Consider the following 27,840-nt stretch of genomic DNA (forward strand, 5'->3'; position numbering starts at 1 on the left):
CCCAAATTACTTTATGTTTCCTTTGTATAGCTTTCATATTCACTTATGAATTAAAACTCCCAAGTAGAATGTAAGTGTAAGATCATGTGTATGTATCTCCCTTGCTCATAACTTTATTTTGTAACTCTCTAATACACTTATCCTGTAATATTGTGTATGACAGTCATCTGTAAGACCAGTCACACAACCATGCCAGACCCCTGTGGCCTCATCTGTAAGAGGAGGGATAGGACTGGATAAACTCTAACGTCTCCTCCAGATCTAGATCTCTAAGGGAAGGCAGTATGGAGCAATGAAAAGTGAATTTGGAGTGATGAATATAGAGATATGGGACCTCCTATTTCCTGCCTGGGTGACCTTGGGGAAGTCACATAGCCTCTTAACTTTCCATCATATATAAAATGAGGGACTGAACTAGATAACCTTTTAAATTCTTTCCCACTTTAAATTGATATTCCTATGAATGCCTGAATTAGTCTGACATACATCCCAGATTGTGGAAGAGGACATTTCAAAGGCTTCAGAAAAAAGGATGGGCAAAAACCGGTGAATTAAGATCTTACAGAGAAGCCTACCCAAGTAGGATGGGAAGCTCTCAAAACTGAAAATCTGAAGACACAAAGAGAAACAATTCCTACAGATACTGATGTGGATGCACGAAGAACTCGTCAATCACCTTATGTTTGCTAAAGACAGGAGCAGAAGGTTTGGAAGAATATGTAACAGAGAAAGAATACAAAGATGTAGCATGATCCTGTAAAAACAGTCAGGAGCCCTAAAGCTGATGATGAGCTAAGTCTAATCAGGAAAGCTCACATTCAATAAAAAGGGGGCATTTCTTAGTTACAATGAGGAAAAACAGAGAGTGGTAAAGAAGGAAGAGAACTCTTTCTTGTTCAAGGTTAAGGACACGATGATACTGGACAACATTAAGAAGACAGAACTAACCAACGTTTATTCTCCAGCTCTTCACTCTACTGTAGAGAATAATCTTTGCATTGAAGATGGCCAAACAAAAATGGCTAAGAGATATAAAGCTCAAGATAAGTAGGAAGAGTAAGAGAGTTAGTTGACCTGGATTAGTTCAAGTCACTAGGCCCAGAAGAACAATATCCCAAGATACCAAAAACCCCCAAAAACCGGTAAGATGTGAATGTTAAACCACTATCAGTAGTCTCTGAGAAATCAAGGAGAATGGGAGAAGTGCTCTAGAACTTTAGAAGGGTAAAAGTTGTCTCAATTTTTTTAAAGGGAAGGTAGCTAAAAACTACAAATTAAAGGTCACAGAGCTTTTATTTGATTCCTGGCAAAATTCTAAAAGAGATGGCTGGTGAATACCATAAAAGCAGTAATCATTAAAATCATTTGGTAATGGTTAAAAAATGGGAAAGTTGATCAATGGAATAGTTTAGGTAAAAAGACCCCAAAGCAACTGAATATAATAGCCCAGTAGAGTTTAATAAATCCAAGGAAATGAATTATTGGGGATAAGGACTCACTGATTCAATAATTGCAAGAAAAACTGGAAAGGCACCTAGCAGGAATTAGGTTTGTACAAACATCTTACGCCACATATCACAATAAGCTCCAAATGGATTCATGAACTAAATATAAATGGTCATTTTTTTTAAATTAAAGAAGGAAAGTAAAGGCCTTTCACAACTTGGCTAAGGGAAAAATTCTTAATTAAACAAGAGCAAGAGCTGATCACAGAAGACAAAATGGACAATTTCAATGACATTAAATTAAGCTTTTCACAAGCAAAATTAGAATTACCCAATGAAACCAAAGAAAGGAGAAAAGACCCGTATGTCAAAAAATGTTTATAGCAGCACATTTTAGTACAGCAAAGAACTGGAAACAAAGCAGGTATCCATCACTTGAGGATTGGCTGAATAGACTGTGGTATATTGACATAAAAGAATATTGCTAGATTATAAGAAATGAGGAAATGGACAAATTCACAGAAGTTTGGTAAGACCTGAATGAATTGGTCAGAATGAGGTGAGGAGAAACAGGAGAACAATTTATACAACTATCACTCTATAAAGGAAATAACTCTGAAAGTCTTCAGAACTCTGATCAATAAAATAATCTTTCATGATATGAAAAGACTGATGATGAAACATGCTTCCTGGGTGATTCACTAAAAGTGCAGAATGAGATATATTTTCAGAAATGCTCTGAATACACATATGATATGTATTGCTTATCTTATTTTTTTTATAAGGGAGAGTTGTGGGTATGAGGGTGAGTTAGCAGGTAGTAATAGAGATGTGGGGAAGAGAATAAATAAAGCATTAAAAATACCCAGTAGAAAACAAAAAGGTCACACAAACAGGGCAATATTGTTACCATTTTGCTAAATTTAATATACTTAAAAAAAAAACTGCACATAGCAAAAGTTTGCAATTTTACATACAATCCTCTTTCGTGTACTTTATGTATTAAAATGTTTGTCATCGATTATAAAGTTCATAATAAAGAAGCAAATTTTAAAAAATTTAAAGCTTAAAGGAAGCAGGGATCATAAAGTGCCAGCACAGCTTCATTTGGGCAACTGAACAGTTACCCAATGTTCAATAAATCCCAGAACATAAATTCCTAGAGAATGTATTTGTTTGATAGGAACTACTGAGAAAACTAGAAAGCAGTTTGGCAGAAAATAAGTTTAGAACAGAATCTTGTATCATAAACATAATAAATGTCAATTAGATACGCAACCTAAATATGAGAGGTTATATCTTTTTTTAAGTAGAAGAGAATGGAAGGGGATGGTTTTTTAATCCATGTTTAGGGGGAGAATTATTCTTTTAAAAATTTGTTATTGATTTTTTTGGTTCTTAATACCATAGTCATTTCCCAATATATCCCTACCATTAAGCCATCCCTTATAACAAAGAAAAAAAGTTAGGCAAAACCAATTAACATGGCAACGATGGCTGCCTCTCTACCAAAAGAAATAAGATATGTTTCCACATGTAATCTCCAGGGATGAGACTGGTTATTACAATTAATCAACTTGGCTGCCTTTCAGTGTTTTTTTTCTCCCCCCTGGGGAATATTTCTTTTTTTCTAAAAGGAGCCTCAAAAGAATAGTGGCAATTATAAAAAAATAAAAATGAAAATTTCAAGTATATAAAATTTTAAAGCTTTTGTACAAACAAAATCAGGGTAGCTAAAACAAAAAAAAATTTTTTGTATTAAATATTTCTGATAAAAATCCAGTATCCAAACTAGATAATTAATTAAAAAAAATAAAGACCAAGAGTCACTCCTCAATAGATAAGGGTTCAAAGGATACCAACAGTTTTCAAAACAAAAACTTCCAACTATTAAAAACCACATGAAAAAATGCTCCAAATCACTAATAGGAAGAAAAAAGCAAATTAGAACAAGTAGTTGTTGGGTTGTGGAAAGACAAGCACACTAATACACTGCGAGTGGAACTGTAAATTAACCCAATCATTCTGGAAAACAATTTGGAATTCTGTAAAAAAGTCAATAAACTGTTCATATTCTTTGTCCCAGCAATTCCACTACCAGACATGTACCCCAAAGAAGTTGAAGACAAAAAGAAAGACCCCATAAATACAAAGAAATTCATAACAGCACTTTTTATGGTAGCAAAAAACTGGAAACAAAGTGGGTGCCCATTGATAGGAAGCTAAATAAATAGTAATATGTGAATTATAATGGATTATTGTAGCCTAAGGAGTAATTCAGCGAAACATAGAAAAACACACATAAAATAAACAGAACCAAGAGTACCACGGATACAATGACTAAAATAATGTAAAGAAGGCAACATCGAAAGACAGATGGGTTCAGATTAAAGGCAATGACCATTCTTAGTCCCAGAGAGCAGATGACAAAACACACTTCCCTTGGAAGAGTGATAGGAACAGAGTATTGCATATTATATCAGAAGTTTTCCTTAATTATTTTCCACTGTCAAAAGGGATTGTACTATTTTTAAAAAGTCATCACAACAGAGGGTTTTTTGGAAGTCATATCTGACTAAACTCATTTCCTTTGGTGACAGGATCACTAGACTGGCAGATGAAAGGAAGGCTATAAACACCTAGATTTAAGCAAAGCATTTGACAAAACTTCTTAGACCTTTCTTCTTGGATCCCATAGATGAGCAGTAGACAACAGAACAGCCACATTGGTTTAAAAGGCCAACCTAAAGTATAACCGTGACTGAGTCAACAGAAATATGGAAGGAGGCTGGTAGAATTCTCCAGGAATCTGTGCTTGGCCTCATGCGCTTGAAACCTTTTTTTTTATTGATGACTTAGATAAAGATATGCTTTTCAAATCTGGAGATGACATAAAACTGGAAGGTATAACTAATAGGTTAGTTGAAAGAATCAGTATCCCAAAAGCCTCAACACACTGGAGGCACAAAATAAAAAAGGAACAAATGTGAAAACAGACTTTCCAAGTACAGGAAAGGGAGGAATGGCTGAATTGTAGTTTGTGTGCAAAAAAATCTAAGGGGGTCCAGAGGACTACAAGCTTGATATGAGTTAGCATTATGATATATATGGCAGTCAAAAAAGGTAGATCTTACACTTCATTAAGAGAAATAAAGAAATGACAGCCCCATTGTACTCTATCCTGGTCAGACTCCATCTGGAGTACCAAGTTCCATCCAGGATGCCAGTTCAGAAAAGAACATTGATAAAATGCAAACCGTTCAGAATATGACAACCAAGATGGTAAAGGGCATTGAGTCCAAGTCATAGGAGGATGGAGTGAATGAACTGGGGATGCTTAGCCTGGAGCAGAGAAGTCTCAAGGGGAACATGGTAGCTGCATTTAAGTATCAAAAGGTCTTTCATGTAAAAGAAGGATTGAACTCACTTAGTTTGGCCCCAGAAGTCAGAATCAGAAACAAATGGTAATAGTTACAAAGAGGCAAACTGAAGTTAGATGCTAGAGAAAATTTCCTCTTAGCACTGACTCAGTAGAAGATAAAGTGTGAGATGGAGGTAGACATTTGGTTCTCCCTTACTGAAAGATTCCAAGCCAAGGTTGAATAGCCACTAATTGAGTGTTGTGGCAAGGATTGTCTTTTTCAAGTACAGGCTGGACCACATGGGTGTTGATGGTCTTTCTTCCAACTCTAAAACTGTGATTTCAGAACCTTCTGAGGAAGACACTCCACTTTGGAACAGCTCTAATTATTACAAAGTTCTCCCTTATGTCAAGTATACATTTGACTCTTGGCAACTTTGCCTATAAAGGACAAGGTCAATCTTTTAGGCATTATCCTATATAGCCAAACCTAATAGTCCTTGAGATACCTGAAGACAGAAATCCCAATGCCTGGGATACCCTCACTTCCCTTCTTTGTTGAATTTCTACCCAAGCTTACAGCCTAAATCAAATGCTACCTTCCTTGTAGTAATGAAATTTCCCTCTGGTCTATGGAGCACTTTGTTTTGTGCCTCTAGTATTAAGGAACTTAAGTTAAATTTAAGTGGATGTGTGATCTTTTCAGTGTACTTATTCCCTCCAATGTGAGAACTGCCAATACAGCAATGCTTTCTCCTCCTCTGGGATTCTGGCCCATATCCTATAAGTCCTTCATAGAGAATCTAACCAAGTACTGGGAGCCTTTCTCTAGATCTTTTAACATTCTGTGAGTACCAGTATAGCACTCAGGTCATCCTTCTATCATCTCCAGCTTCTAATATAATGCTCAAAACCTAGTAGATGGGGGTGGCTAGGTGGCACAGTAAATAAAGCACCAGCCCTGGAGTCAGGAGGACCTGAGTTCAAAGCCGGCCTCAGACACTTAACACAAAAACTAGCCGTGTGACCTTGGGCAAGTCACTTAACCACAACTGCCCTCCAAAAAGCAAAAAAACAAACTAGCAGATGCTTAATGAATGCTCTTGATGGTATGATCCCTTGCTCTCAATATATGCCCAGTGTCCTTTGTTTTGAATATCTTTCATGCCACTTTTTACATGATTCATCACTTGTAATATGCTATACCCTAATTAAACCTACCATTTATCTTTTCTCTGCCTTTTGCATCATCTGAAATTTTGATTATCCTCAAAGTACGGAGTCTCATAATTCACAGACATATAGCATCACTAGAAAAATAATGTTGTTAAAATGATGGGATTTTGTGTCAAGCAACAGTCTGCAGTCACTAAATACACTACACAATTTTCCAAATGTAATTCAATTCACTGATTTTCTTCTATTCAACTCTTTTTTTTTTAAGCAATCAGGGTTAAGTAACTTGCTCAAGGTTACACAGCCAGTTATTTCTGGGTGTGGTGCTGAGTATCTGAGCCCGGATTTGATCCAGGTCATCCCAACACTGGAGCCGGTGCTCTTACTCGCTGAGCCACCTGGCCTCCCCCTTCTATTCAACTCTTAGCCCAGTTCAATGTCGATCTGTAATGGTTGTCAAAAACATGGGTACTAATATACTCATTCACTGGACTGAATGCACAACCTGTGCAATAGACATTCATTATCTATTGGATTCTTCCTGTGTAAACTGTTAAGCAGATCTATTTTGAGTCCTCACAGATTTCAATGAGGAGGTCCTGTAGCATTTGAGGGCTTGATGCCATCCATACAATATCAATGAGAGCAGAAGCATCCTCATCAACTTTAAGAAATCCTCCTTTCATCTGGACTCTGTGAAGATATCTTCCATGATAGAATCAAACACCTTTGGCAAGCATCCATGTTCCCATTCATATCATTTGATATGTTAGTGGTCAAAATACAGTTTGACCACATTCTCTCTGACTGCATCTACCAACAAACCTATGATGGCAACATATGCATGAAAAATATCACGTTGGAAGAGATAACCTTTAAAGCAACATTTTGCTCTATTAAATCAAATGTTTTTTTTTTAAATAATGAGCAAAGTAGAACACCTATTAGTCAAATGTGTAACTGTGAAAATATGGTGCTGTTCTTGCCAATGATGTCACGAAGATTTTATAGCTATGAGCACACAGGCATGTGGCTGATATCCTCTTGATAACTGGTTTTTTTTTAGTAATAATACTGTCTGTGATTTCCCCTCCAATTGTTTGGCATCTTTCCCCTCTTTCAAATACCTTGAAAAACCAATCCTTTAATGATTTCAAAACTATCACCTCCAAAAGTTTCTTCTCTATTCTGTATATGGTTTGTTCCAGGGGTTATTCTCAACTTTATTTTCTTTGTTCTTAGTTTGAAGATGTCCTTCTACAAACCTCCCCTCGAAGTACAGCCCCAAAAAATAGCTAAGCAAAAATGCCTAAATGTGGTTGTGACTAATAATGGACATCAATTTTGTAGTTGACTGACTGTCACAAAAAGATATAAGCTTTAACTTTAATAATCTGGAATCAGCATCATCCATTGTATTTGACCTGTGTTCACTATTTTCTTCTGCATTGTTATAGTCACTGAACATACTGTTCTTTTCTCTCTGCCTTCTTTATTCTCACCTTCATTTTGAAGTGATATTTGCACTTCCTCTTACAGCATATCAGAAACCAAGGTGTTGAGTCCAAAGATGATGGACTCACTGTCTTAGATGACAAAAATAAGTCACTACAGAAACACTGGCAGATTTGGTGTATTTCCTGAACTATTTATTGTTCTCTCAGTTTCATCTATAAATGCTTTGGGGATGATCTGGCTTTTCACAGACTCATTTTTTCCTTCTACTGCATGTCCCTATTTTATTAGGTGGTATTCACAAGCATTCTCCTCTATAACATTCTGTAAATGTTTATATTGTAAACTAGGTTGTCCACAGTTGCCATGCCCCTCCTCTTAATCAGAAAATCAAGTATCTGCTGGCTGAAGGGGTTGAAGGCCTCCTCACTGTAGCACTTAATCACACTGAATAAGCTTCTGTAAGTAAAAGTAGTGGTCATCATTAATATCTTTTCCTTTATCTAGCTTTAATTTTTTAATGTTTATAGTTTGCTGAAGAGAAGTGACATGGATAGTAGAAAGAGAACTGGACTTGGAGTCGGAAAGAAAACTCCTGTTTCTGACACTTTCCAATTGTGTGACTATGAACAAGCACATAACTCTCTGATCCTGTTTCTCATCTGTAAAATAGGGACAATAATACCTAAAGCATCTTCCTCATGGGGTGAGGCAAATTCTAAAGCATTCAATCAATGTTGTTATTTTTTTAAATAGGCAGGAACAGAACTGCTATAATTGCCAACTGTTTCTTCTGGTTTGGTGTAAATTCTAATGTTTGCTCTACCTAAATAACAAACTAAGGGGCGACAAGGTGGCACAGTGTATAGAGCACCAGCCCTGGAGTCAGGAGGGCCTGAATACCAGCCTCAGACACTTAACACTTACTAGCCATGTGACCTTGGGCAAGTCACTTAACCCTAATTGTCCCTACCAAAAATCAATCAATAAATAAATAATTGTGCACAGTTCGCTAATTCAGAAATTTTACACTAATAACTAGCCACTTCCTATCAAGATTACTCATTTTCTATACTGTGGTTTAGTATTCCCCAAGTTCAACACCCTCCAACTCTTATCTGGAAGAAAATAATAACAATAATAATAGCTAATATTTATATAGCACTTCCTATATACACTATGCTAAGCACTTTATGATTACTATCTTATTTGATCTTCACAAGAACCCTGGGAGGTGGGTGCTATTACCTCCTTTCTACAGATAAATATGCCCAATACATAGGCAGAAGGCTTCTGAGTATTCTATAAGCCTTTGGCTTTTCCATTTCTTAATCATATATTTATTCTGGAACCATATATTCCAATGAATTTTTCACCATTCTCCCCTATGCCCACCTTCATGATGAAGTCTCTAACTATCAATGCATACATTGACTTCTTTTTTGGAAAACATTTTTGAGTTTTTCATAGATTATCTTCGTAGTGCTCTCTTTGCTAATGTTCATCAAGGAGATCACTGAAAGGTAAGATGCAAATGTCCCAATGATATGCCTCTGGGTGCACGATGAACTCAATGCTGCCAACTCCTTTGCCTCTCCCAGGAAAACCTACAAGCCATCCTTCCATTTAACTGCAACCTTCTTGCATCTTCTGGTTTGTTTAGTAAGAAAGTCAATACTGATGTATTCCACTTCCTCTAGTAATACACTGTCACTGGTCACTGGACAAGGATCTCATACTCAGAGTACCAAGAATTAAGATTTAATGTTTGTTTGGCTAAAAACTGACTTTGAGAACTCTGTGCCTCTTTTTTGGCTACTCTGTTACTATCATTGCAGAAGCAAAAGAGGGTTTCATAAACATGGAATGTTTGTTATGTAACATGTTGTATTTTTTTTGTTTGTTCTGTGGGCTGCCATGGCCAAAGAAATCACCACCCAATAGTCAACCTTGTGATGAGGGTCCTCTCTGGACTAGCTAGGCTGGTTCTCCTGCAGCAGACAGAGTCTGCTACTGTGACTACACTCACTTTTTCCAGCTTAGCAGAACCTGCCAGAGCTCCCCTAACAAAGCCTTTGAGAATCCTTTGGAGTTAACTCCAAAGTAAGATGAGGCATCAGAACAGGACTTTTTTTCTTTTATCATATATTATGGCTATTTATGAGGCAGGTAGGTGGTGTAGTAGATAGGGTGCTTGGCCTGGAGTCAGGAAGACTATCTTTCCTGAGTTCAAATCTCCCCTCAGACACTTACTAGTTGTGTGACCCTGGGCAAGTCACTTAACCCTGTTTGCCTCAGTTTCCTCATCTGTAAAATGAGCTGAAGAAGGAAACGGCAAACCACTTCACTATCTCTGCAAAGAAAACTCCAAATGGGGTCACCAAGTGTTGAACATGATTGAAATGAATGAACAATAGTTATTTATGTATGTACCATATCCTGCAAATTCCATGAGGAGAGGGACTAGGTTTATCTCCACTAAGTTTTCTATCTTCCATGGAAACCAACACAGGATTTACTCCCAATAAAACAGAAACCAATATTGCCTTTCTTGCTTTTTTATTTATTTTTTTAGAGATCTCCTGAAAGGGGGAATTCACAACCTCCCAAGGAATCTTACTCTGCTGTTGAACATCTCTAATTGTCAGAAATTTTTTCTTCCATCAAACCTAAATGGATGAGTTGGATTCTATGACCTTTGAGATTTCTTCTAACTCTGATATTTTGAGAAACCAAAATTGCCCCCAGTAAAAATGTTTATTATATCATTATTATACTGTCTGGGATTATAGTCTCACAGACTGTTCCAACCCTGGCAAGAAAGAGAGCAGAATGAGGAAGGGAAAAGATAGGTTTTGTTCTGTGAGAGGAATGTAGAGGGCTTGTTGCTATAACTTTAATTTGGCTTTTCTCAGGCAAAAGGGCCTTAGTCCTGGGAGCACCCCAAAGCAAGAGGAATTTCCTCAACTATGGAACCTATACACAGGTCTCTGTTCTGACCAAGTCCAATAAGTTCTAGCGAGGTACTACAAGACAGGGTGAAAGGCTTAATACATGCATTCCAGGCTAACATACCTCCTGATTGAATCGGCAACTGAGGGTGCACCAACCGATTTGCATGAGCCCCTGGGAGGAGATGAGCACCTCATAGATCCATTTCCCTAGAAAGAAGTCAGACACATTGATTCATTAATGAGGCACTACTATACTTACAGTAAACACCACTCTTCATTTTTTCTTGGCAGGCCTCACTGCACAGAGGTCACAGGATGCTTCCAGCTCCTGCCTCCTTCCCACTGAGATCTGCTTGGTCTAGCACTCAATAACCCACACTAACACATAGCACCTAAACGCTTAAAGGTCCTAGAAAAATTAGCATGCAGGGCAAGACAACCTTTACCTTTCTCTATGAAAGAAGGTTCCATGAAAGTCCCCTGCTCCTATCACATTCCCCACAACCAGCTGAAGGTACTTACCTTTATACACACAGGTGGTGGCTCGGATAGAGCCAAAGTTACTGTGTCCAATAACCTAAACCAAGGAAGGAAAGTGATTTGGGTGCTCAGGGATAAATCCATAATTATACTCCTTTTCACAACAGACAATAATTGTTCCCCTTCAGAACTTTTAAATAAGAGAAACAAAAAGTCTCTCTTGGACAGGGGAAAGGATGCTAAAGCATCATTTCAATGAGATATGGTCAAAGCCCTCATGTTATTCCTTCCCCTAATCACTATGCTCAAGAATAGCAAAGAGACATAGCCAGGTCCCTCAAGGTTAAGAAGGATTAGCACCACTGTGCAACTTGTCTATTTGATTGACCACCTTCTTCAGTGAGGCCCAAACCCAGAAAGGTTAACTCAGTACCCCATGCACAGACCATCATGTTACATGCACTCTGAGCAGATGAATCTGAGACTCAAGATATGAGTATCAAAATCTAAGCAGCAAGTTGCAGCATAGCATAAATTAGGACAGCCATTACCTGAGGATTTCCACAACTGTGAGGTCCCACCACCCTCCCTAATGTTGACAGAGGTCACCTGCTCTCCACTTCTCAGTCCCCCCCAAACTCACACCAAGAAGGTCATCATCCACCAGGAGAAGCCCCTCAAAGCCACTCATGTGATCCAGGACCACAGTAGATGGCCCAAGCCGCCCTTCTACAGTCTGTTCTGAAATGGAGAAGAGATGGGACAGTCAGCTGAACTCAATCTGGAGCAAAACCACCTCACCTGAGGAGTTAAGATCAGACTGACATTCTTAGGACAAATTTCAAAGCCTCAGCTTTTTGCAAGGAAGTCAATATATGATGGAAGTCAATCTATTTAGATTATATCAATATTCTCAGTCTGGGTTTGCTCCCTAAATCTAAGGATATTTGAAGCTTCTGTAAGAACTTCCTCTATTTAGATCCCTCTCAGAAGCCCAAAGGAGGTACTTAGGTCTGTCAAATAAGAAAGAAGCTAGAAAAGGAACATCCTCAATGACAGAGATACAGATCTGTTTTGAAGGGCCTTTGTGGGGAAGGGGAAAGTTTCAAGAGGCAAGCACTAGCCATTCCATAAATGCACAATTCTCCTGGGGTCCCATTCTAGGGAAACAGAGTGGCTACACGAGCATTTTGCTCACAAGAGGTCCCAGGTCCTGCAGTGCCCTGGCTTTGCTCCATTCTCAAATTCCTCATCTACCCTTCTGCCTATGAACCTAGTAGAAAAAACTGGTTCTCAGTCATCACCAACAAGAGAGTATGGGTTTCTGCTGCCTTAGGAATCTCTACCTTCACTCTCTTCAGCCTCATTCTCCTCCTTCAGCAGCTGGTCCAGATGTTCCTGAAGGTTTTGAAAAGTCAGAGATTTTCTGGAAAAAGAGGGTAAGAAGGAGAGTTACTTCATCTATTCCAGGAAATAGGGGTTTATTGAGATGCAAGGGTTCAGGCATCAGAGCCATATTTCCCTAACCCTGAAGAAGCCACAAAATACCAGTGACAGTCAAGTAAGCCACCGTTATCCCCTTCTGACGAAGCCACGTGTCCTGGTGTTGCAGGACGTGGCCCTGGGGAGCCGGCACTATAAGTGGATGGATTAAGAGAGATGGCAAAAGTCCCAGAGAGATACGAACAGAATCTCAAAATATCAGAGTTAGAAGAAATCTCAAAGGTCATACGATCCAACTCATACATTTAGGTTTGATGGAAGAAAAAATTTCTAACAATTAGAGCTGTTCAACAGTGGAGTAAGATTCCTTGGGAGGTTGTGAATTCCCCCTTTCAGGAGATCTCTAAAAAAGTAAATAAAAAAGCAAGAAAATCAATGTCTACTTGTCAAGGATGTTGTAGAAGAGAGTCTTGCTTAGATACAGGGTGGACTAGATGCAGCCTCCGGGGGTTCTACCCACTCTGAGACATCACAATCTCTGAAGAGGAATCCCCAACAAATGGTCAACTAGCCTTTGCTGGAAGACAGTCATGATGGACGGTGAATCTGCCACCTCCTAAGGCTCACCATTCCTTCACTAGTCACGTGAATCATCTAAGCCAATCTCCCTAGTACTTTCCCCTCGGTGGAGTACTTAGGTGCTAAGAACATGGGTTCACTGCTAGCTTGAGGAGCTCCAAGACCAATGTCAACATAAAAATTGAGCTGAATTAGAGTGGGGGGTAGATTTAATCTATCCCACACAAACAAATGTCTAGACTACTTGCAAAAGACTAGATAAGAAGAACAGGAGGCTACTAGATTACTCATTCCCATATCTAAAGTCAAAAAATTCTGTTTAGATATATAAGCTACATTTCTCCTGATATAAGTTAAGCCCCATTCCTTTGTTTCTGAGATGCTGATCTGACCTATAATGTAAATATATATTTATATATATTTAGTGTGAATATAGTGTATTTTTAGTGTAAATATATAGTGTATATATTGTGTATATGTAAATATATATGTATTTATAGTGTAAATGTCATGCCAATCCTTAATTACGGATAGATACAAAGAAGATGGTAGAGAAACTACAAACATCTTTCCCCCCCCACTTGCCCCACTCTTCTTTGACTCAATCCCAGAAGAAATAAAAGACAGAAATATAACTGGAGTGATTTTTTAAAATGTCCCCCTAACTCCTAACTACTAGGGACCATCCTAACTGCAGGTGTGAATCCCAAAATATTAAAGGCAGGTATGCATGATGTCACCAACAGTCCCTCATCCTAGGTCAAGGGTAACCTCTGCTTTCCCTCCTGTCCACTGTAACCTTAACTTACTTCCCAATAATAAAAAGGTCTTGGTGTTATTCTTAGTTTCCCTGGCTGCTCTGACATGAGCTCAGCATCTAAGAATAGAGGAAGGAATGTAACCTTAGCAGGGCTTAGGCAACGTATTCCTGGGCATCCTTCCTCTAAACAATTCTCCACAGGGTCCCAGGGCCCGACCACCAGTGGCAAAAATACCAGTCACTCAGACTTACTGCCAGCCCAGCAATGGTAGATACTTGTCTACAGTTTTTCTTTTATTCCAATTATCTATCCGGCCTCATCAAACAGGAAAACCTGCCTGCAGCACAGTCTCAGGTGGTCCTTTCCACACCGTTTTTATCCAATTACCCTTTTACTGCTAATGCAAAAGGAGGGTTGTGAGATGAAGAACAATTCTCTCTATCTCTATATCATTCCCACAACAAGGCAGCAGAGAGGCCTTGGACCCAGCAGTTCAGAACTTCCTCCTATATCTTACTTCCATTACCCAGGAAAGAAGGAAGCTGTAGGAGGAAGCTGGGTGTGATGCCTCTGTAATAACTTCCCTGGTGCCATGGCTCTCAGGATCAGAGCTATTACCTCCCACCCTAATGTTGGCAGGGGGCATGATAGCAATTACCAGCTGGGACTGCCACTCACCTACCCATTTGTGAGGTGTAAGAGGCAGCTCACTTTAAATAAACTCAATGCAAAGTATGCATAAGAAATTCACTTTTCAAAATAATTCCTCTAGCTAAAAATAATCTCTCCTTCCTCAAACTTAACTGGAGTACTCTGGCTGTATCCTTTGTCGCTATAACCTTCTCTCTTGCACCATATTTACCTGTGAACATGTACCTTGTGCACCCTAACATCCAAGAGATTTTAAGTTTCTCAAGAGCAGGAATAATGTAATCATCTTGGATCTCCAGCACTAAATGCATAGCAGGCACCTGAAAATGGCTGCTGAGCTGAAAAAGATTCTTAACTTTCACAAAAAAATTCACCACAGCACTCCTTTAAATATCAGTGTGCCATAGGAGAAATAGGACTGGACTTCAAGTTGGCTGGCTCTGGCAAAAGCTCCATCCCTTTGAGCTCTTGGGCAAATTATTATTTCCCTTCTCTGAGCCTCAGCTTCCTCATCTGTAAAATGGGAATATTAACAATTGCAAAGTATCTACCTCAACGAAGAAAATGAAACTCATGTACATTAAGTACTTTATAAACCACAAGTCATTTTACAAATGTAAGGTAATAATAATGATAATAATAGCTTATCAGTGAATACCTATCAAGATGGCTATTCTTTTCATTTGAGTCTCTGCCCTGCTGCAGAACAAGAGGCCCCTGTGATCCTGGCTGGCATTGTGACCACACTGTAAGCCTCAGATGCCATGCTATCTCTAGGGCTCCACTTATTGGGAAAACCCTGCCCTGACCCTCCCATTCTACAAGGACCTTTCTTTCTGCTGCACTCCTAAGGTACCTGCAGGCTGTCCCATTCACTGAACATTTATTTAGCCTGCATTGTCCTGGCATTATTTGTCTTTTCACAGTGGGAATGCCTGATTGTCCTATACAGACTGGAAACTTAGAAGAAGAAGGTAGGGAATGTGTTGTATTTCATATCAGCCTAAATAAAAGCCGACCTTTTTTTCCCCCTCTCCATCTGACTCTTAGAGAACATAAGTGCTGGCCTAAAAAGGTGTTCTTTTTCTCTATCTACCTATATACTAATTTTCATTTCAGAAAAATCTCATTTTAGAGGTGCAGTACATACTTATCAATGACCTATATTCACACCAATAAGGAACCTTTTCTGTATTCCCAAAAGTTCCTGCTATAAAGCTCTGCACATAGAAGGTGATGAATATTTATCCATCATTAGTTAATCACAGAACACCTGCTAAACCAACCTCCAAAAGGATGGGTGCCAAGAGTAGCAGCAACTCCCACCCCAAAACAGCTCTACACTTGACAGAGAGAAGACATCCACTATACCTGGTAGCAGTGGTGGAGGGGACCTGGTCGGGGCTGGGAAAGATACGCTGTAGGTAGTCATTTAGTAACTTTTCATTGACAATACCTGTAAGCATATGAAGCCAAATGCGGAAAAAACAAGAGAATGGAAGTCATTATGGTTAACAAGGTGCGAAGTCAACTATACAGTATTTGGGCTAGTCACTCCCCAGCTCAGCTAAGGGAATACTGAGGAAAGGAAGTCACATTTGCAGGAAGGAGTAAGAATTTTGTTAAGTTATACAACCCACTGCTACTGGAGACAAAGGAAAACATTGTCAACAGGTTGTTATTCAGGGGTTGGTGGGCTAATTTATGCTTTTCTGGGCCTTTTGCTTCTCCTTCTCAAAACACTTTTTGGGCCTAAATGGCTGAATTAATAACTGCTGATAGTGTGGTTAACAACTATTCTAGGGGTGGCCAGATAGCACAGTGAGTAAGAGTACCTGCCCCAGAGTCGGGATGACCTGGGATCAAATCCGGGCCCAGACACTTAGCACCCACCCAGAAACACCTGGCTGTGTAACCTTGAGCAAGTTACTTAACCCCAATTGCTTAGGGGCAGCCAGGTGGCTCAGCAAGTAAGAGCACCAGTCCCAGTGTCGGGATGACCTGGGGATTGAATCTGGGCTCCAGAAATAACTGGCCATATAACCTTGAGCAAGTTACTTAACCCCAATTGCTTAAAAAAAAAAAAACAACAACTACTCTAGAGTTTTTCCTCCATGGGCCCCCCCCCCACTCCTTTCTTGCCCAGAACTCCCACCTGTGACTTTGGGCTTCTCAGAATCAGAGGTCAATCTATAACTTTTTTGGGAGAAAGATGTGCCTGCCCCTTTTGACGTCATTCTTCATTTCTCAGTGAACAGTCAGTGATCCTGGAAGTGGGAAAACAAAACATAGATTTTCACACACAATCAATACAACTTAAATTTGTTTTGCTTGACTATACTTACCTGTTACAAAAGAGAATTTTTGGATTGGGGTGGGGGAATTGGGGAGGGAGAGGAAAGAAAGGGTGGAAGTGTTGTATGAGGGTTGGGTATAGGGATAGTGATGTAGAAAAAGAAAGAAAAGAGTATCAAAGTAACATTTTAAAAATACACATTAGAGCAGAAGGAAGCTCAGAAGGGGATGAAGACAAGCAGGATAGTGCCAGTATTACCATATTACAATGAATGTATACTTTCAAACAATAAGCTGCTCATAATAGATCCATAGTTCTCTATACAGTCTTTTTTTTCTGTCTTTTGCATATGGAAATGCATGTTAGTTGATGCCTGTCAGGTTCCTAATAAATAAATATATATTTTTAAAAAACCAGTAGAGGCTGCTTGCTAATGGTAGCAAGAGTATGTGCTGACTACATAAACATGGGAATGACTCTCACTGCCCTAGCCACCATTTCTGCTTTGTGTGTTCTCCCCTGAACACAATGGACTAAACAATGATGGACAGAGACAGACTTTTCAAGCCTAGCAACTACCTTGGGCGTTCAGAAATTCCTGGGTTCCTCAGTCAGTGCCAACTGCCCTATTGGAGACATTCTCTGAAACTACAATTTCTTGCAGGACATGTCCACCAACTAGCTGGCCCCTGCACATGAAATGTACTCCCCCATCTCACCTCTACCTCTTCAAATTCTTAGTTTTCCTCAAAGCTCAGCCTAAGAACTACCCTCTACCTAAGGCCTTTCCTAATTTCCCAGATGCTACTGCCATTCACGAAATATTGCCCTGCATTTAGTTTGTATGTGTGGGCATGTTTATGTGTGTGTATACACACATATACACATATACACACATGTGTATACATATATAAAGCAAATGTCTTCTGCAAGAGTTTTAAAATTACACATATGTGTATATATATGTAGTTTCCCTCAAATAGAATGTAAAACTACTTGAGGGTAGAGACTTTCATTTTTATTTCTGCAGAGTGCCTGGAACAAATGCTTGATAATTAACTGCAACAATAGTATTACTATGAACATTTTGGTCTTCAAGGGAGTCTTCTTTTCTGTCTCTAACTTCCTTATGTATATATATGCCCAGCAGCAGAATCTCTAGCCAAAGGGTATAAACAGTTTAGTGACTTGTATTGCCTAATTACAAATTAATTTCCAGAATGGCCAAACCAATTCACAGCTCTACCAACAGTGTATTAATGTGTCTGTCATCCAACAGTCTCTCCAACATGGATTATTTTTGTCTTTTGTCATCTCTAAAATTTACTGGATGAGGTAAACCTCAGGAATGTTTTACTGTATTTCTATTATTATTAGTGATTTAAAAACAATTTTTATATGGTAGTTGATAGTTTGAATTCTTCTTTTGAAAACTTAAGTCTTTTAACTACCTGAATGTGTTCTTGGTTTTAAAATATTTATATAAATTCTCTATATGTCTTGAATATCAAAAAATATTTGATGCAAATATTTTTTTTCCACTTAGTAATTTTCTTCTCATTCTAGCTGCAATGATTGTCTTATGCAAAAGTTTTACAATTTTATGTGGATTTCTATTTTCTTTTTTTATGATCCCCTTGTTTAAGAGTTCTCCAAATCATAATGGACATTCTTCCATTCCATAATTTTTATCATGCTGTGACCTTTTATTTTAGGTCATGTATCCATCTGAAAATTACTGCAATGTATTTAGTAAAATCTTGGTCTAAATACTGAGATACTATTATCAGCACTGGGATACTATGTCCCATTGTTTCTGGTTCTTGTTTACCAAGCCTGTCTCTCTGATCTTCTATTTTTTAACTACTAACAAACAGTTTGGATAGCTTATGCATCATGAAATGCTTTGAAGACTGAGAGTGCTAGCCTTCATTCCTAATTTAATTATATTCCTTAGGATTCTATACTTATCTCTTTTAAATGAATTTTGTTATTTGTTCTTCTATAAAGTAACACAATTGTTCATTTGATTAGCATAACATTAAATCTATACATTGCGCATCATTATTTATATTAGTGCAACACAAAAAGGGACAATGACTATCCCTCTTATTTACCTCTTTTATTTCTGTAAAAAGTATTTTGTATTTTCTATAAGACTTCAGAGTATCTTGTTAGGTTGACACATAGATATTTTATGCCTTTTGTAATTATTCTAAATGGTATTTCTCTCATTCCCTGCTAGTTTTTGTTATTGATATATAGAAATTATATTTGTGGATTTCTTTTGTATCCTATTTTACTGAAGCTACTAATAATAAGCTTCTCTATTCTCTATAGTATTCTAAGTAAAGTATTATGTCTAAAGATAGGAGTAACTTTTTCTCCACTTTGTTGATGTTTATGCTTTTAATTTCTAGTCTCATTTCACTAATAATTCTAAAACTGGCAGTTTTAGTCAGTGTGGAAAATGTTAAACTGCACATATTTTTTGATCCAATAATCCCACTTTTAGGTCTATACCCCAAACATACCAAAGAAATAAATGTATAGAAAAATATATAGTAAGGGATTTTTTGTGGTGGAAAAGAATTAAATACTGAATAGGTGCCCATTAACTGAGGAATGGCTGAGCATATTACGGTATATGAATGTGATGTAATACTATTGTACTGTAAGACATGATGAAGGGGAAATTTCAGAGAAACGTAGGAAGACCTATGTGAAGTGAGCAGAACCAAGAGAACAATTTATACAATAATAACAATATTGTAAAGACAAAAAACTTTGAAAGACTCAGGAATCCTGATCCATACAATGATTGGCCCATGATTCCAGAGGACTCTTGGTGAAACATGCTATCCATCTCCCGATAGAGAGGTAACAGACTTATAGTACAGAGACTTTTCGAGGGAACCATGGCCAGTGTGAATATCTGTTTTGCTTAACTATACAGGCAAGTTTGTAACAGGGATTTTGTTTTCTTTGTTTCTCAATAGAGGAAGGCAAATTTTTGTTGACTGAAAAACATTAATTAAAAAAATAATAATAACAATAACAGTAGTAGAGAGAAAGGTGTCCTTACTTTACCCTTGTACTTATTAGGAGAGCTTCTTATATTTCTCCATTGCAAATACTAACTTTTGGTTTCAGAAACAGAATTTTTAAAAAATAGTATTTTTTTAAAAGGCATTTCCACACTTTTGTTTTTTAGGGTTTAATGTTGAAATGAATACTGAATTTTGCCAAAATGTGGGTTTATTTACTTCATGTGGGTTGTTTTGTCTTGTTTTTTGGTTAACATGATTAATTGTGCTAATTTTTCTCACTGTCAAACCATTCTATGTTGGCCAAGGTGAATAATTTTTCGATAAGTTGCTATGGTTTTTTTACTAGAATTATTTTAAAATTTTATATCAATATTCATTACCGACATTTCTCTTTCTCTGCTTTATCATTCCTTGGTTTGAGCATCAAGGACATATTTGTCTCATAATAGAAGTTTGTAGAGAACCTTATTTTTCAATTACTAAGAATAATTTTTAGAGCATAAGTACTAACTGCTCTTTATATGATAGTCTTCACGTATATAACTGTTTAGACCAAGGTTTTCTCTTCTCCCATTTAGTATTTCAATTATGACTTCTTTCTTAGACTGGGCAGCTGAGAAGTTATTATGTATTAGTTCCATGTTTTCAACTAGTATCTATATGGCACATTATGCTACCTCCATTCTTTTTTTCTTTTGATTAGCATATCCACGAAAAGATTGTTGACCATTCTGGTCTATCTCTTCTCCTTGCATCCCATTTCTTGACCATCCATCTTATCATGCAATGTTCTCTAACGAGGCATTTTCTTCTTTTTTCATCTTCATTTCCCATCAGCTGTACTCTCTGGATTCTATTCTATCGTTATTATGCCTGAGTCAGGTACTTTCTTTCCCCTCCCAATTTTTTTTGCTTCCTTTTGTGTTGTCTTTCCACATAAGATTGTAAGCTCCTTGGGGTACAGACTCTCCTTTTCTTATCTGTATCTCCACTGCTTTAATAAATGCTTACTTTATTGTATTGTATTCTGGGGGAGACAGGATGATCCAAAAACTCCCAAACTTAGAGATATGGAGTCAGATCCAGTGTCATTTCCACTAGACCATGTTGAGTCTCTTTCCCAAAAACATCTCACCCTGACTTTTCTTCAGTTAGATATATGGACAATATGAAATTTTTTTTTAACAAATGATCCTGAGAATTAATGGAGAAAAAAAAATCGCTGCTTTCATCCAAGATGAAATCATAGGATTTGGTGCTGAAAGAGATCTCAGAGATCACGTTATTCTAAATTCATTTTTAAAATGAGGAAACTGCAAAGGAAACCATAAGTACCAGAAGACAGGGGTGTTGAGGGTCATACTTTCTAGTAGGGGAAAAAACAAGAACAGGTCACCACCTAGACAAAGAGAGAATAGAGATCTGCTCATATTTCTGTTCTAGATAAGCTTGGCTGGAAACAGGAATTCCCCAGCAGATCATACCCTGTTTATATCCCCAAGTTGTTTCTCCTACCCTTATCTTGTCTCCTCAAATAGAATATAGCACTATCTTCAATTTATATCTTCCCCTAAGTACACATTGTAGGTATTTGATAAATACTTGTTGACTCTAATCTGCTTGGGAAGTATGGGCAATAGCAGCAATACTCAGCTTGCTATAAATTTCAAAATAACACATCAGTGCCTGCTACCAATGAACAACCATTGAAAATTCCCAAATGTTAGAGGCAGTGAGGAAAAGGAATGACTACCAAATTAATATAAGGTCCTTAGCCTGGCATTCCAAGTTCCTCCCAAACCTGGTCCGAATTTACTTTTCCAGTTTTCACTACTACCCTACACATCAGTCCAAAGTCACCATTTCCTAAGCCTTTCCTATCCCCCTTCTAGACATTTGTACATACTATCTTCCAAGTATGAAGAGACTCCCCACCCCCACCCCCACATCTCCTTCAAGGCCCAGTTCAGGGGCTATCTCTTCTATGGCATTTTCCCTGATTTCCTCAGCCAAGAAATCTCTCCTCCTCTTGAATCTGTTTGATCTCATCTATGTACTAAATTATGATCTAGGATAAGGACTAGATCCATGATATCATTACTAAAGGGAACTCCCAGATGAGGAAACTCTCTCCCAGTTAAGTCAGTACCTTCTCTGCAACTGAGTCTCAGAGAGTTGGTTTGGTTGCTGAAAGTTAAGTGATTTATCCATAGTCTTATAACCATTACGCATCAGAGGCAAAATGCGAACCCAGGCCACTATGCCATGCCGCCTCTCATGAACTAACCTGTATCATAGGAGGAAGCTGGGTGTCATAATGGATAGAATACCAGACTTGAAGTCAAAAAGAGCCAAGTCCAAATTCTGCCTCAAATACTATATGACCCTGGACAAATCACTTAATTTCTCAAACTTAGTTTCTTTATTCATAAAATGGGCATGATAAGAGAACCGACCTCACAGGGCTGTAATGATCAGATCAAATGACATAATATATGTTATGCTCTTAGCAAACCTTAAAGTACTATAGAAACGGTATCTATTACTAAACTTGTTGAGAAAGCTTTCATTGTTGAGAAAGCCATATATTTATGACAGTGCTTTCTAAGCTGTTTGTTCTTTTGTCTCCTTTGCTGGATCCTCATCTAGGGCATCAAGAATGCCTCAGGCCTTCTTTTCTCCGTCCACTCTATTTTACTAGGTGATCACATCAACTCTCATGGATTCAATTATCAATTTTATACAAGTGATTCCCAAATCTCGATATCTAGCCCTATCTAGTCCCATATTACCAAATGCCTTTTGGTCTTCTCAAATTAGTCCCCCAGGCACCTCAAACTCAACATGTCCAACACAGTACTCATTATCTTTCCCCCAAAGCCTTCCCCTTCTTCCAAATTTTCCTACTATTGGCAAAGGCACCACCAAACTTCCAGTCATGCAGGCTCATAACCTGTCATCCTCAACTTCTCTCTCGTCCCCATATCCAATCAGCTCTGGCAGTATCTGCCTTCAAAACATCCCTAATCTACATTCTCTTCTCTCAAGTCACACAGCCACCACCCTGATGCAGGCCTTTGTCATCTAGAACCAGGACTACTACAATGAGCTTTCGGTTGTTCTTTATACTTCAAATCTCTCCCCACCCTAATCAATAGTCTACTAAGCAGCCAAAGCCCAAGCCTGACTGAGTCACCTGTTTCTACTCTGGTGTCTCCTTTTTGCCTGAAGGATCAATTATAAGGTCCCCTGTTCAGCATTTAAAGCCACAACCTGGCTCCTTCCGGACTTTCTAGTTTGTTTATACCTTACTCCCCTCCACATACTAATATAGCTATCCTCATCTATTTGTAGATGGCAGTCTATCTCCCAATTTGGTGCCTTTTCACTGGCCGTCCACCCTCCTTAATTGGAATTTCTGCCTCCTTTCCTTCCCTTCCCTTTCTGGCTTTCCAGGCTTCTTTCAAAAATCAGCTCAAATCCCATCTTCACCTCTTCCAGCCCTTCCCACTGCTACTTACATTTACATTGTATATACTTTGTGCATACAAAGTTATTTACATGTCTTCTCCATTAGAATATGAGTTCTTTGAGAGTACAGATTGTTTTTTTTCCTTTCCTTGTATCCCCAACACTTAGCACAGTGCCTGGCATAGTAAGCACTCAAGGACCTCAAGAGCTCTTCTGGCCCCCTCACTACTCCAGACTCAGGTCAGTCAGGTATGGATGGCAAAATACTACATACTTCCTCTGATGTCCACTCACTGCCACAATCCCACAGTGATAAGAACTAAGAATTCTTTCTTATGCACATCTTAAATTTCTCCTGTTTTAATTTAAGAGTATTTCCTCCTGTGTGGCCCCCCTAAAATAGGAAGAATGATTCTGAGTTTTCTTCCCCCTTTAAAGACAGCGGAGCTGATTCTGAAGCTTCTCGCCTAACAGTTCTAATCTCTTTAACCAGTCCTCTTTAAGGCCAGCTCTTTTCTGGACCTTCTCCAAAGATCAGCTACAGCTAATGACTAACGTCTCTTGACTCCCTTTTCACATGTAATACTGAGAAACCTCTCAGTTCCTGGAAAGTGGAGAGTCCTTTGGACAGGAGGTTTCAGAACCCAGTGGATTCCACACAATTTTTCAAGTCATTTATTATTATAAACTTAATAACCACTGAAAACTAATATCCAATAATCAATGAAAGAAACTAAACCATAAGAAACCTTAACTTAAAAGACTACCTAGAAACTATCTGGTTTTTTAAAGTATTTACATTAATTTTAGCCAAATAAAAACAATAAAATATTGTTTCTTCACAGTCTCTTCTTCTGTGTATGTGTATATGTCCTGGCCCTGCCCATGTTATATCAGGATGATTTCCTAAGAGTTTCACTGTGTCAATTTTACAACCTCCCCACCTACCAATCCAACCACTACCACCCTGGGAGTTCCAGGCACTACAGAGAGGGAAAAAATACTTGTGCTGGCAGAGTTTAGCTTAATGAAGTCTGAGTAGTTCAGGCCCTAGACCTTCCCACCTATTTCTCTCCAGCACCAGGTGTGTCTAAAACATTACATCTGACAGCTTGGGGCAGAAGATGAACTCCACCTGAAGACAGAGAATGAATGTTAACAAGCACTGGAGGTGTATGTGTTTAAGCTGCCTTGACAGCAGGAATTAGAAATTCAGTAAAGAGTATCACCACTAACCCCTTTGGAAATAGCCTTTGGCCCAGGAACCTTCTGAAAGCTCATGGAATCCCTATTACCAATCCTCATTCCCCAGAAAGCACTGTTTGGGTCAGAGGAGAAGGAAGATGAGTCACACAGGAGGGAAACACCTAGCCCTGGTAGAAGCCAGCAGCTCAACTAAGGCCCCCACCTGGTACTTTAGTTTTTATTTGGATCTATCATTGTCTATGCTTATTAAGCAAATAAGTAAGGAAGCCCAGGGCAAGCCTGGAACAAAGTTCAGGACTGGGCACTGAGCAATGGGGGAACAGAGATGGAATATGAGGATCAAGATACTTTGGGAGGTAGCTTCCAAGGAAAGAGAAAGAATCGACAAGGAATAGAGGAGAAAGGATCCAAGGTCTGAAGAAAATAGAGGCAGGGTCCAAGGAAAGATTGTAAAAAAATTTGGGGAATATAGTTACAGTATAAGCCAAAAGTATCAAGCCCTTGGGCAACAGGGCTGAGAGTCAGCAGAACCAGATAAAAATGTAATTGCATAATATTTAACAAAATAAATAAAAATACAATAAAACACAAATAACATGACATTTAAAACTAAGTAAATATGCAGCCTACAGGAATCCTTATGTATGGATTACTGACCCTAGTTTCTATTTAAGTTTGACACCTCTGGTATAGGCAATGAGAGATCACTTTGGGAAAGGGAGACCACACTGAAGGAGGGAATTGCAAGGGATTAGAGTTATTTGGGCAGCTAGGTATCAAAGTGGATAGAATGCTAGGCCTGGACTCAGGAAGACCTGAGTTCAAATCTGGCCTCAGAAACTTACTATCTGAGTGACCCTGTGCAAACCACTTAACCCTGTTTGCCTCAGTTTCCTCACCTGTAAAATGAGATGGAGAAGAAAATTGCAAACCACTCCAGTATCCATGCCAAGAAAACTATGAAAGGCTGCACAGTCTGACACAATTGAACAAAAAGAATATTTGGGAAAGGTCAAAATAGGGGTGAGTTGGAGTAAGGGAGTATAAAGAACGTGAAGAGGCAAAAAACTGTCACAGTGAGGCGTTGGGGCAGACAGAAGTGGCTCTGGGGGCATCAGGGTGAGAAGTGCAGAGCTTCGGGAAGAGGTCATTGGTAAGGGACGGAGTGGCCGTCGTGAGGTGAGTGTAAGAGAGATGGTGAGGGTCGCCCCGCAGCACGTGTGAGTGAAGGGATAAGACCCTGGAGAGGGCAGTGAAGACTGGGGGATCACAAGAGCCGTGGAGGGGGGGTGAGAGCTACAGGGGCCCTGGTGGTGGTGCATCACAACAGAGCCACGGTACGGGCTGTGGGGGCAGATGGGGAAAGTTGTGAAGGTTACTGTGAAAGGTGATAGGTGCCAGTTCAGACCAGGAAGGGGGCCGGTACTAGTGGGTACAGAGGGAGGGGACAAGAAGAGAGGGGAGGAGGAGGATGGTGAGGGAGCACAGCGTGGGGTACTCAATGGAGAGAGAAACAAGGGGGCGCCCCTGGTGGTGAGGGGGCACGCCGACAGCGGCGGAGAGGCTGGGGAGGACTGGGAGGCTCACAGTGGGGGGCACCTGAAGGCCATGGCATCATGGGCGAGGGAGGGCTCAAAACCGGAGGTATCCAGGAAGAAGGGCACCGGGGATGGCAAGTTACCGGGTTACCGGGATGGGGATGGACAGTGAGGAGGAGGTTCCCAGAAAGGAGGGCGGGGTAACAAGGGAGAGATTGTAGTTGGGGGGTCTGGGGTGAGAGGTCACCGCGACATGTGTGTGGGGGGTCATGATGAAGGAGACCCAAGGCAGTGAGGTCCCGCCGAGGGGACGCTGGGAGCGGGGAGGGGAGGGCCTCATCACCCCCCCCCCCCGCCCTCCTCCCCGCCCAGGGGACACGAGCGATGAGGGAGAGGGACACGGTGAGGGGGACATCCCGAGGGAGGGCTCGACACCGCCCCCTCGTCCCCTAGCCGACGGACTACGGCAGCCTGGCCGGCCTCGGGAGCCCGCAGACCCCGCCTCCCCGGATCCGGGGCCTCCCCGGGTCCCCGCGCCCGTCCCGGCCGCCACACTCACCTTTCGCCTCGGCGCCTCACATAACATCCGTCCGGCCGCTTCGGCTACGGCTCCCGGCTCAGGCCAAACCGCAGCCACTAGCGAAGCAAGCGTTGAGCCTCGCGCTCCCGGAGCCACGCCTTTCATCTCTCTCCTACCTCCCGCCACGCCCTCCTCGTCCCGACCCCCCCCCCCCCTTCTTCCCCCGCCCTCCTCTTGGTAAACCACGTCCCCATCCAGCTCCTACTTCCTGTCTCGGAGTCTTGTCAGAAGCCACGCCCCCCTCCCTCCCTGGGTCTGGAGCCCAAGTCTCTATTCCGCCCCTTCTCCTTCCCCCGCCCTCCTCTCCCTAAGCCACGCCTTCGTCCCGCCCATCCTGTCAATCGCTTCCCGCCCCGCCTTTTTAGACCGGAGCTAGCTCTGTGCCCTTCCCCTTTCTCCTCCAGAGAAGAAGGCTGAGCCCTACACCCTAGTGCTGGAGAGCAGAGATAGATGCAGTTCCCTTCAGGCTTAGCAGTCAAGAAATATTTATTAAGCGCCTGCTATGTGCCAGGTGTACCGCGCTAAACAATGAAAGACAAAAGACAGTTTCTGCTCAATCTACGTGCAAACAACTATGCACAAGAAGATATATACAGGAAAAATAAATTGTTGATAATTAATAGAGCAGTGCTGGTGATTCTCCTCTACTGATCTGACTCTGGATCCTCCACCAGATCACAAGCCCTAACCCTAGATGAACCTCAGGGCTCTGTCCTGGGCTCGTGTTCTCCTCTCCCTCCACATTACTTCATTCAGTGATCTCAACTCCCCTGCATTTAATCTCTATACTGACGATTCTCAAACCTACCTTTCCTGCCCCGATCTTCCTGCTGACTTCCAATTTCTCATCTCCAGCTGCCTTTCAGACATCTCAAACTGGATGTCCAGGAGACATCTGAAACTCAACAAGTCCAAAACAACTCATCTTTCCCCTAAGCCTTCCCCTTCCTACCTTCCAGTTATTGAAGAGGGCAAAGCCAACCTCCCAGTCTCTCAGGTTCACAGCCAACTCTCTCTCCCTGACACTGCCACCATGCTCTCATCATCTCACACCTGGAGTATTACAATATCCTACTGGTGGGGTCCACCTGCCTCAAGTCTCTTCCCATTCTAATCCATCCTCCCTTCAGCCCCTAAAATGACTTTCTAACCCCAAATCAGATAGTTTTCTGGGATTTAGGCTCTTTAGTTAGCACCAGGAGAAAATAGGACAAAAGAATTTATTAGCCTGGTGTATTCTGCTAACCTTTGCTGGTTGCCTGCCGGGACCGATATGGTAGCTCATAGCTCTGTTTGAACCACAGCCCGGAGCAGGAGGACCCAAGTTCGGTTCTGGCCTCAGACACAACACACACACACACACACACACACACACACACACACACACACACACA

At 40.2% G+C, this 27,840-nt stretch overlaps 1 protein-coding gene across 2 annotated transcripts in view; it reads right to left on the reverse strand.

Moving 5' to 3' along the window:
* The window catches only part of RNF123 (ring finger protein 123), a 116,201-nt gene extending 89,601 nt beyond the window's left edge, over positions 1–26,600 (reverse strand). Inside the window, exons 1-7 of one of the 2 annotated variants that reach the window (XM_069095703.1) lie at positions 26,426–26,600; positions 16,461–16,572; positions 15,677–15,761; positions 12,218–12,297; positions 11,515–11,612; positions 10,914–10,968; positions 10,513–10,598 (exon numbers count right to left, since the gene is read on the reverse strand). In XM_069095703.1, the coding sequence (XP_068951804.1) occupies positions 10,513–10,598; positions 10,914–10,968; positions 11,515–11,612; positions 12,218–12,297; positions 15,677–15,761; positions 16,461–16,542 (486 nt within the window). In that variant the 5' untranslated portion in view covers positions 16,543–16,572; positions 26,426–26,600. Of the gene's footprint in view, positions 1–10,512; positions 10,599–10,913; positions 10,969–11,514; positions 11,613–12,217; positions 12,298–15,676; positions 15,762–16,460; positions 16,573–25,227; positions 25,306–26,425 lie in introns of those variants that run through there. The other variant, XM_069095704.1, reaches the window with a different exon arrangement.
* Positions 26,601–27,840: the final 1,240 nt, after the last annotated feature.

Source organism: Petaurus breviceps, unplaced genomic scaffold (assembly GCF_028583685.1).
Source record: "Petaurus breviceps papuanus isolate PSGF00001 unplaced genomic scaffold, PetGlider_PUasm1.0 227, whole genome shotgun sequence".
Taxonomy (NCBI): Eukaryota; Metazoa; Chordata; class Mammalia; order Diprotodontia; family Petauridae; genus Petaurus; species Petaurus breviceps.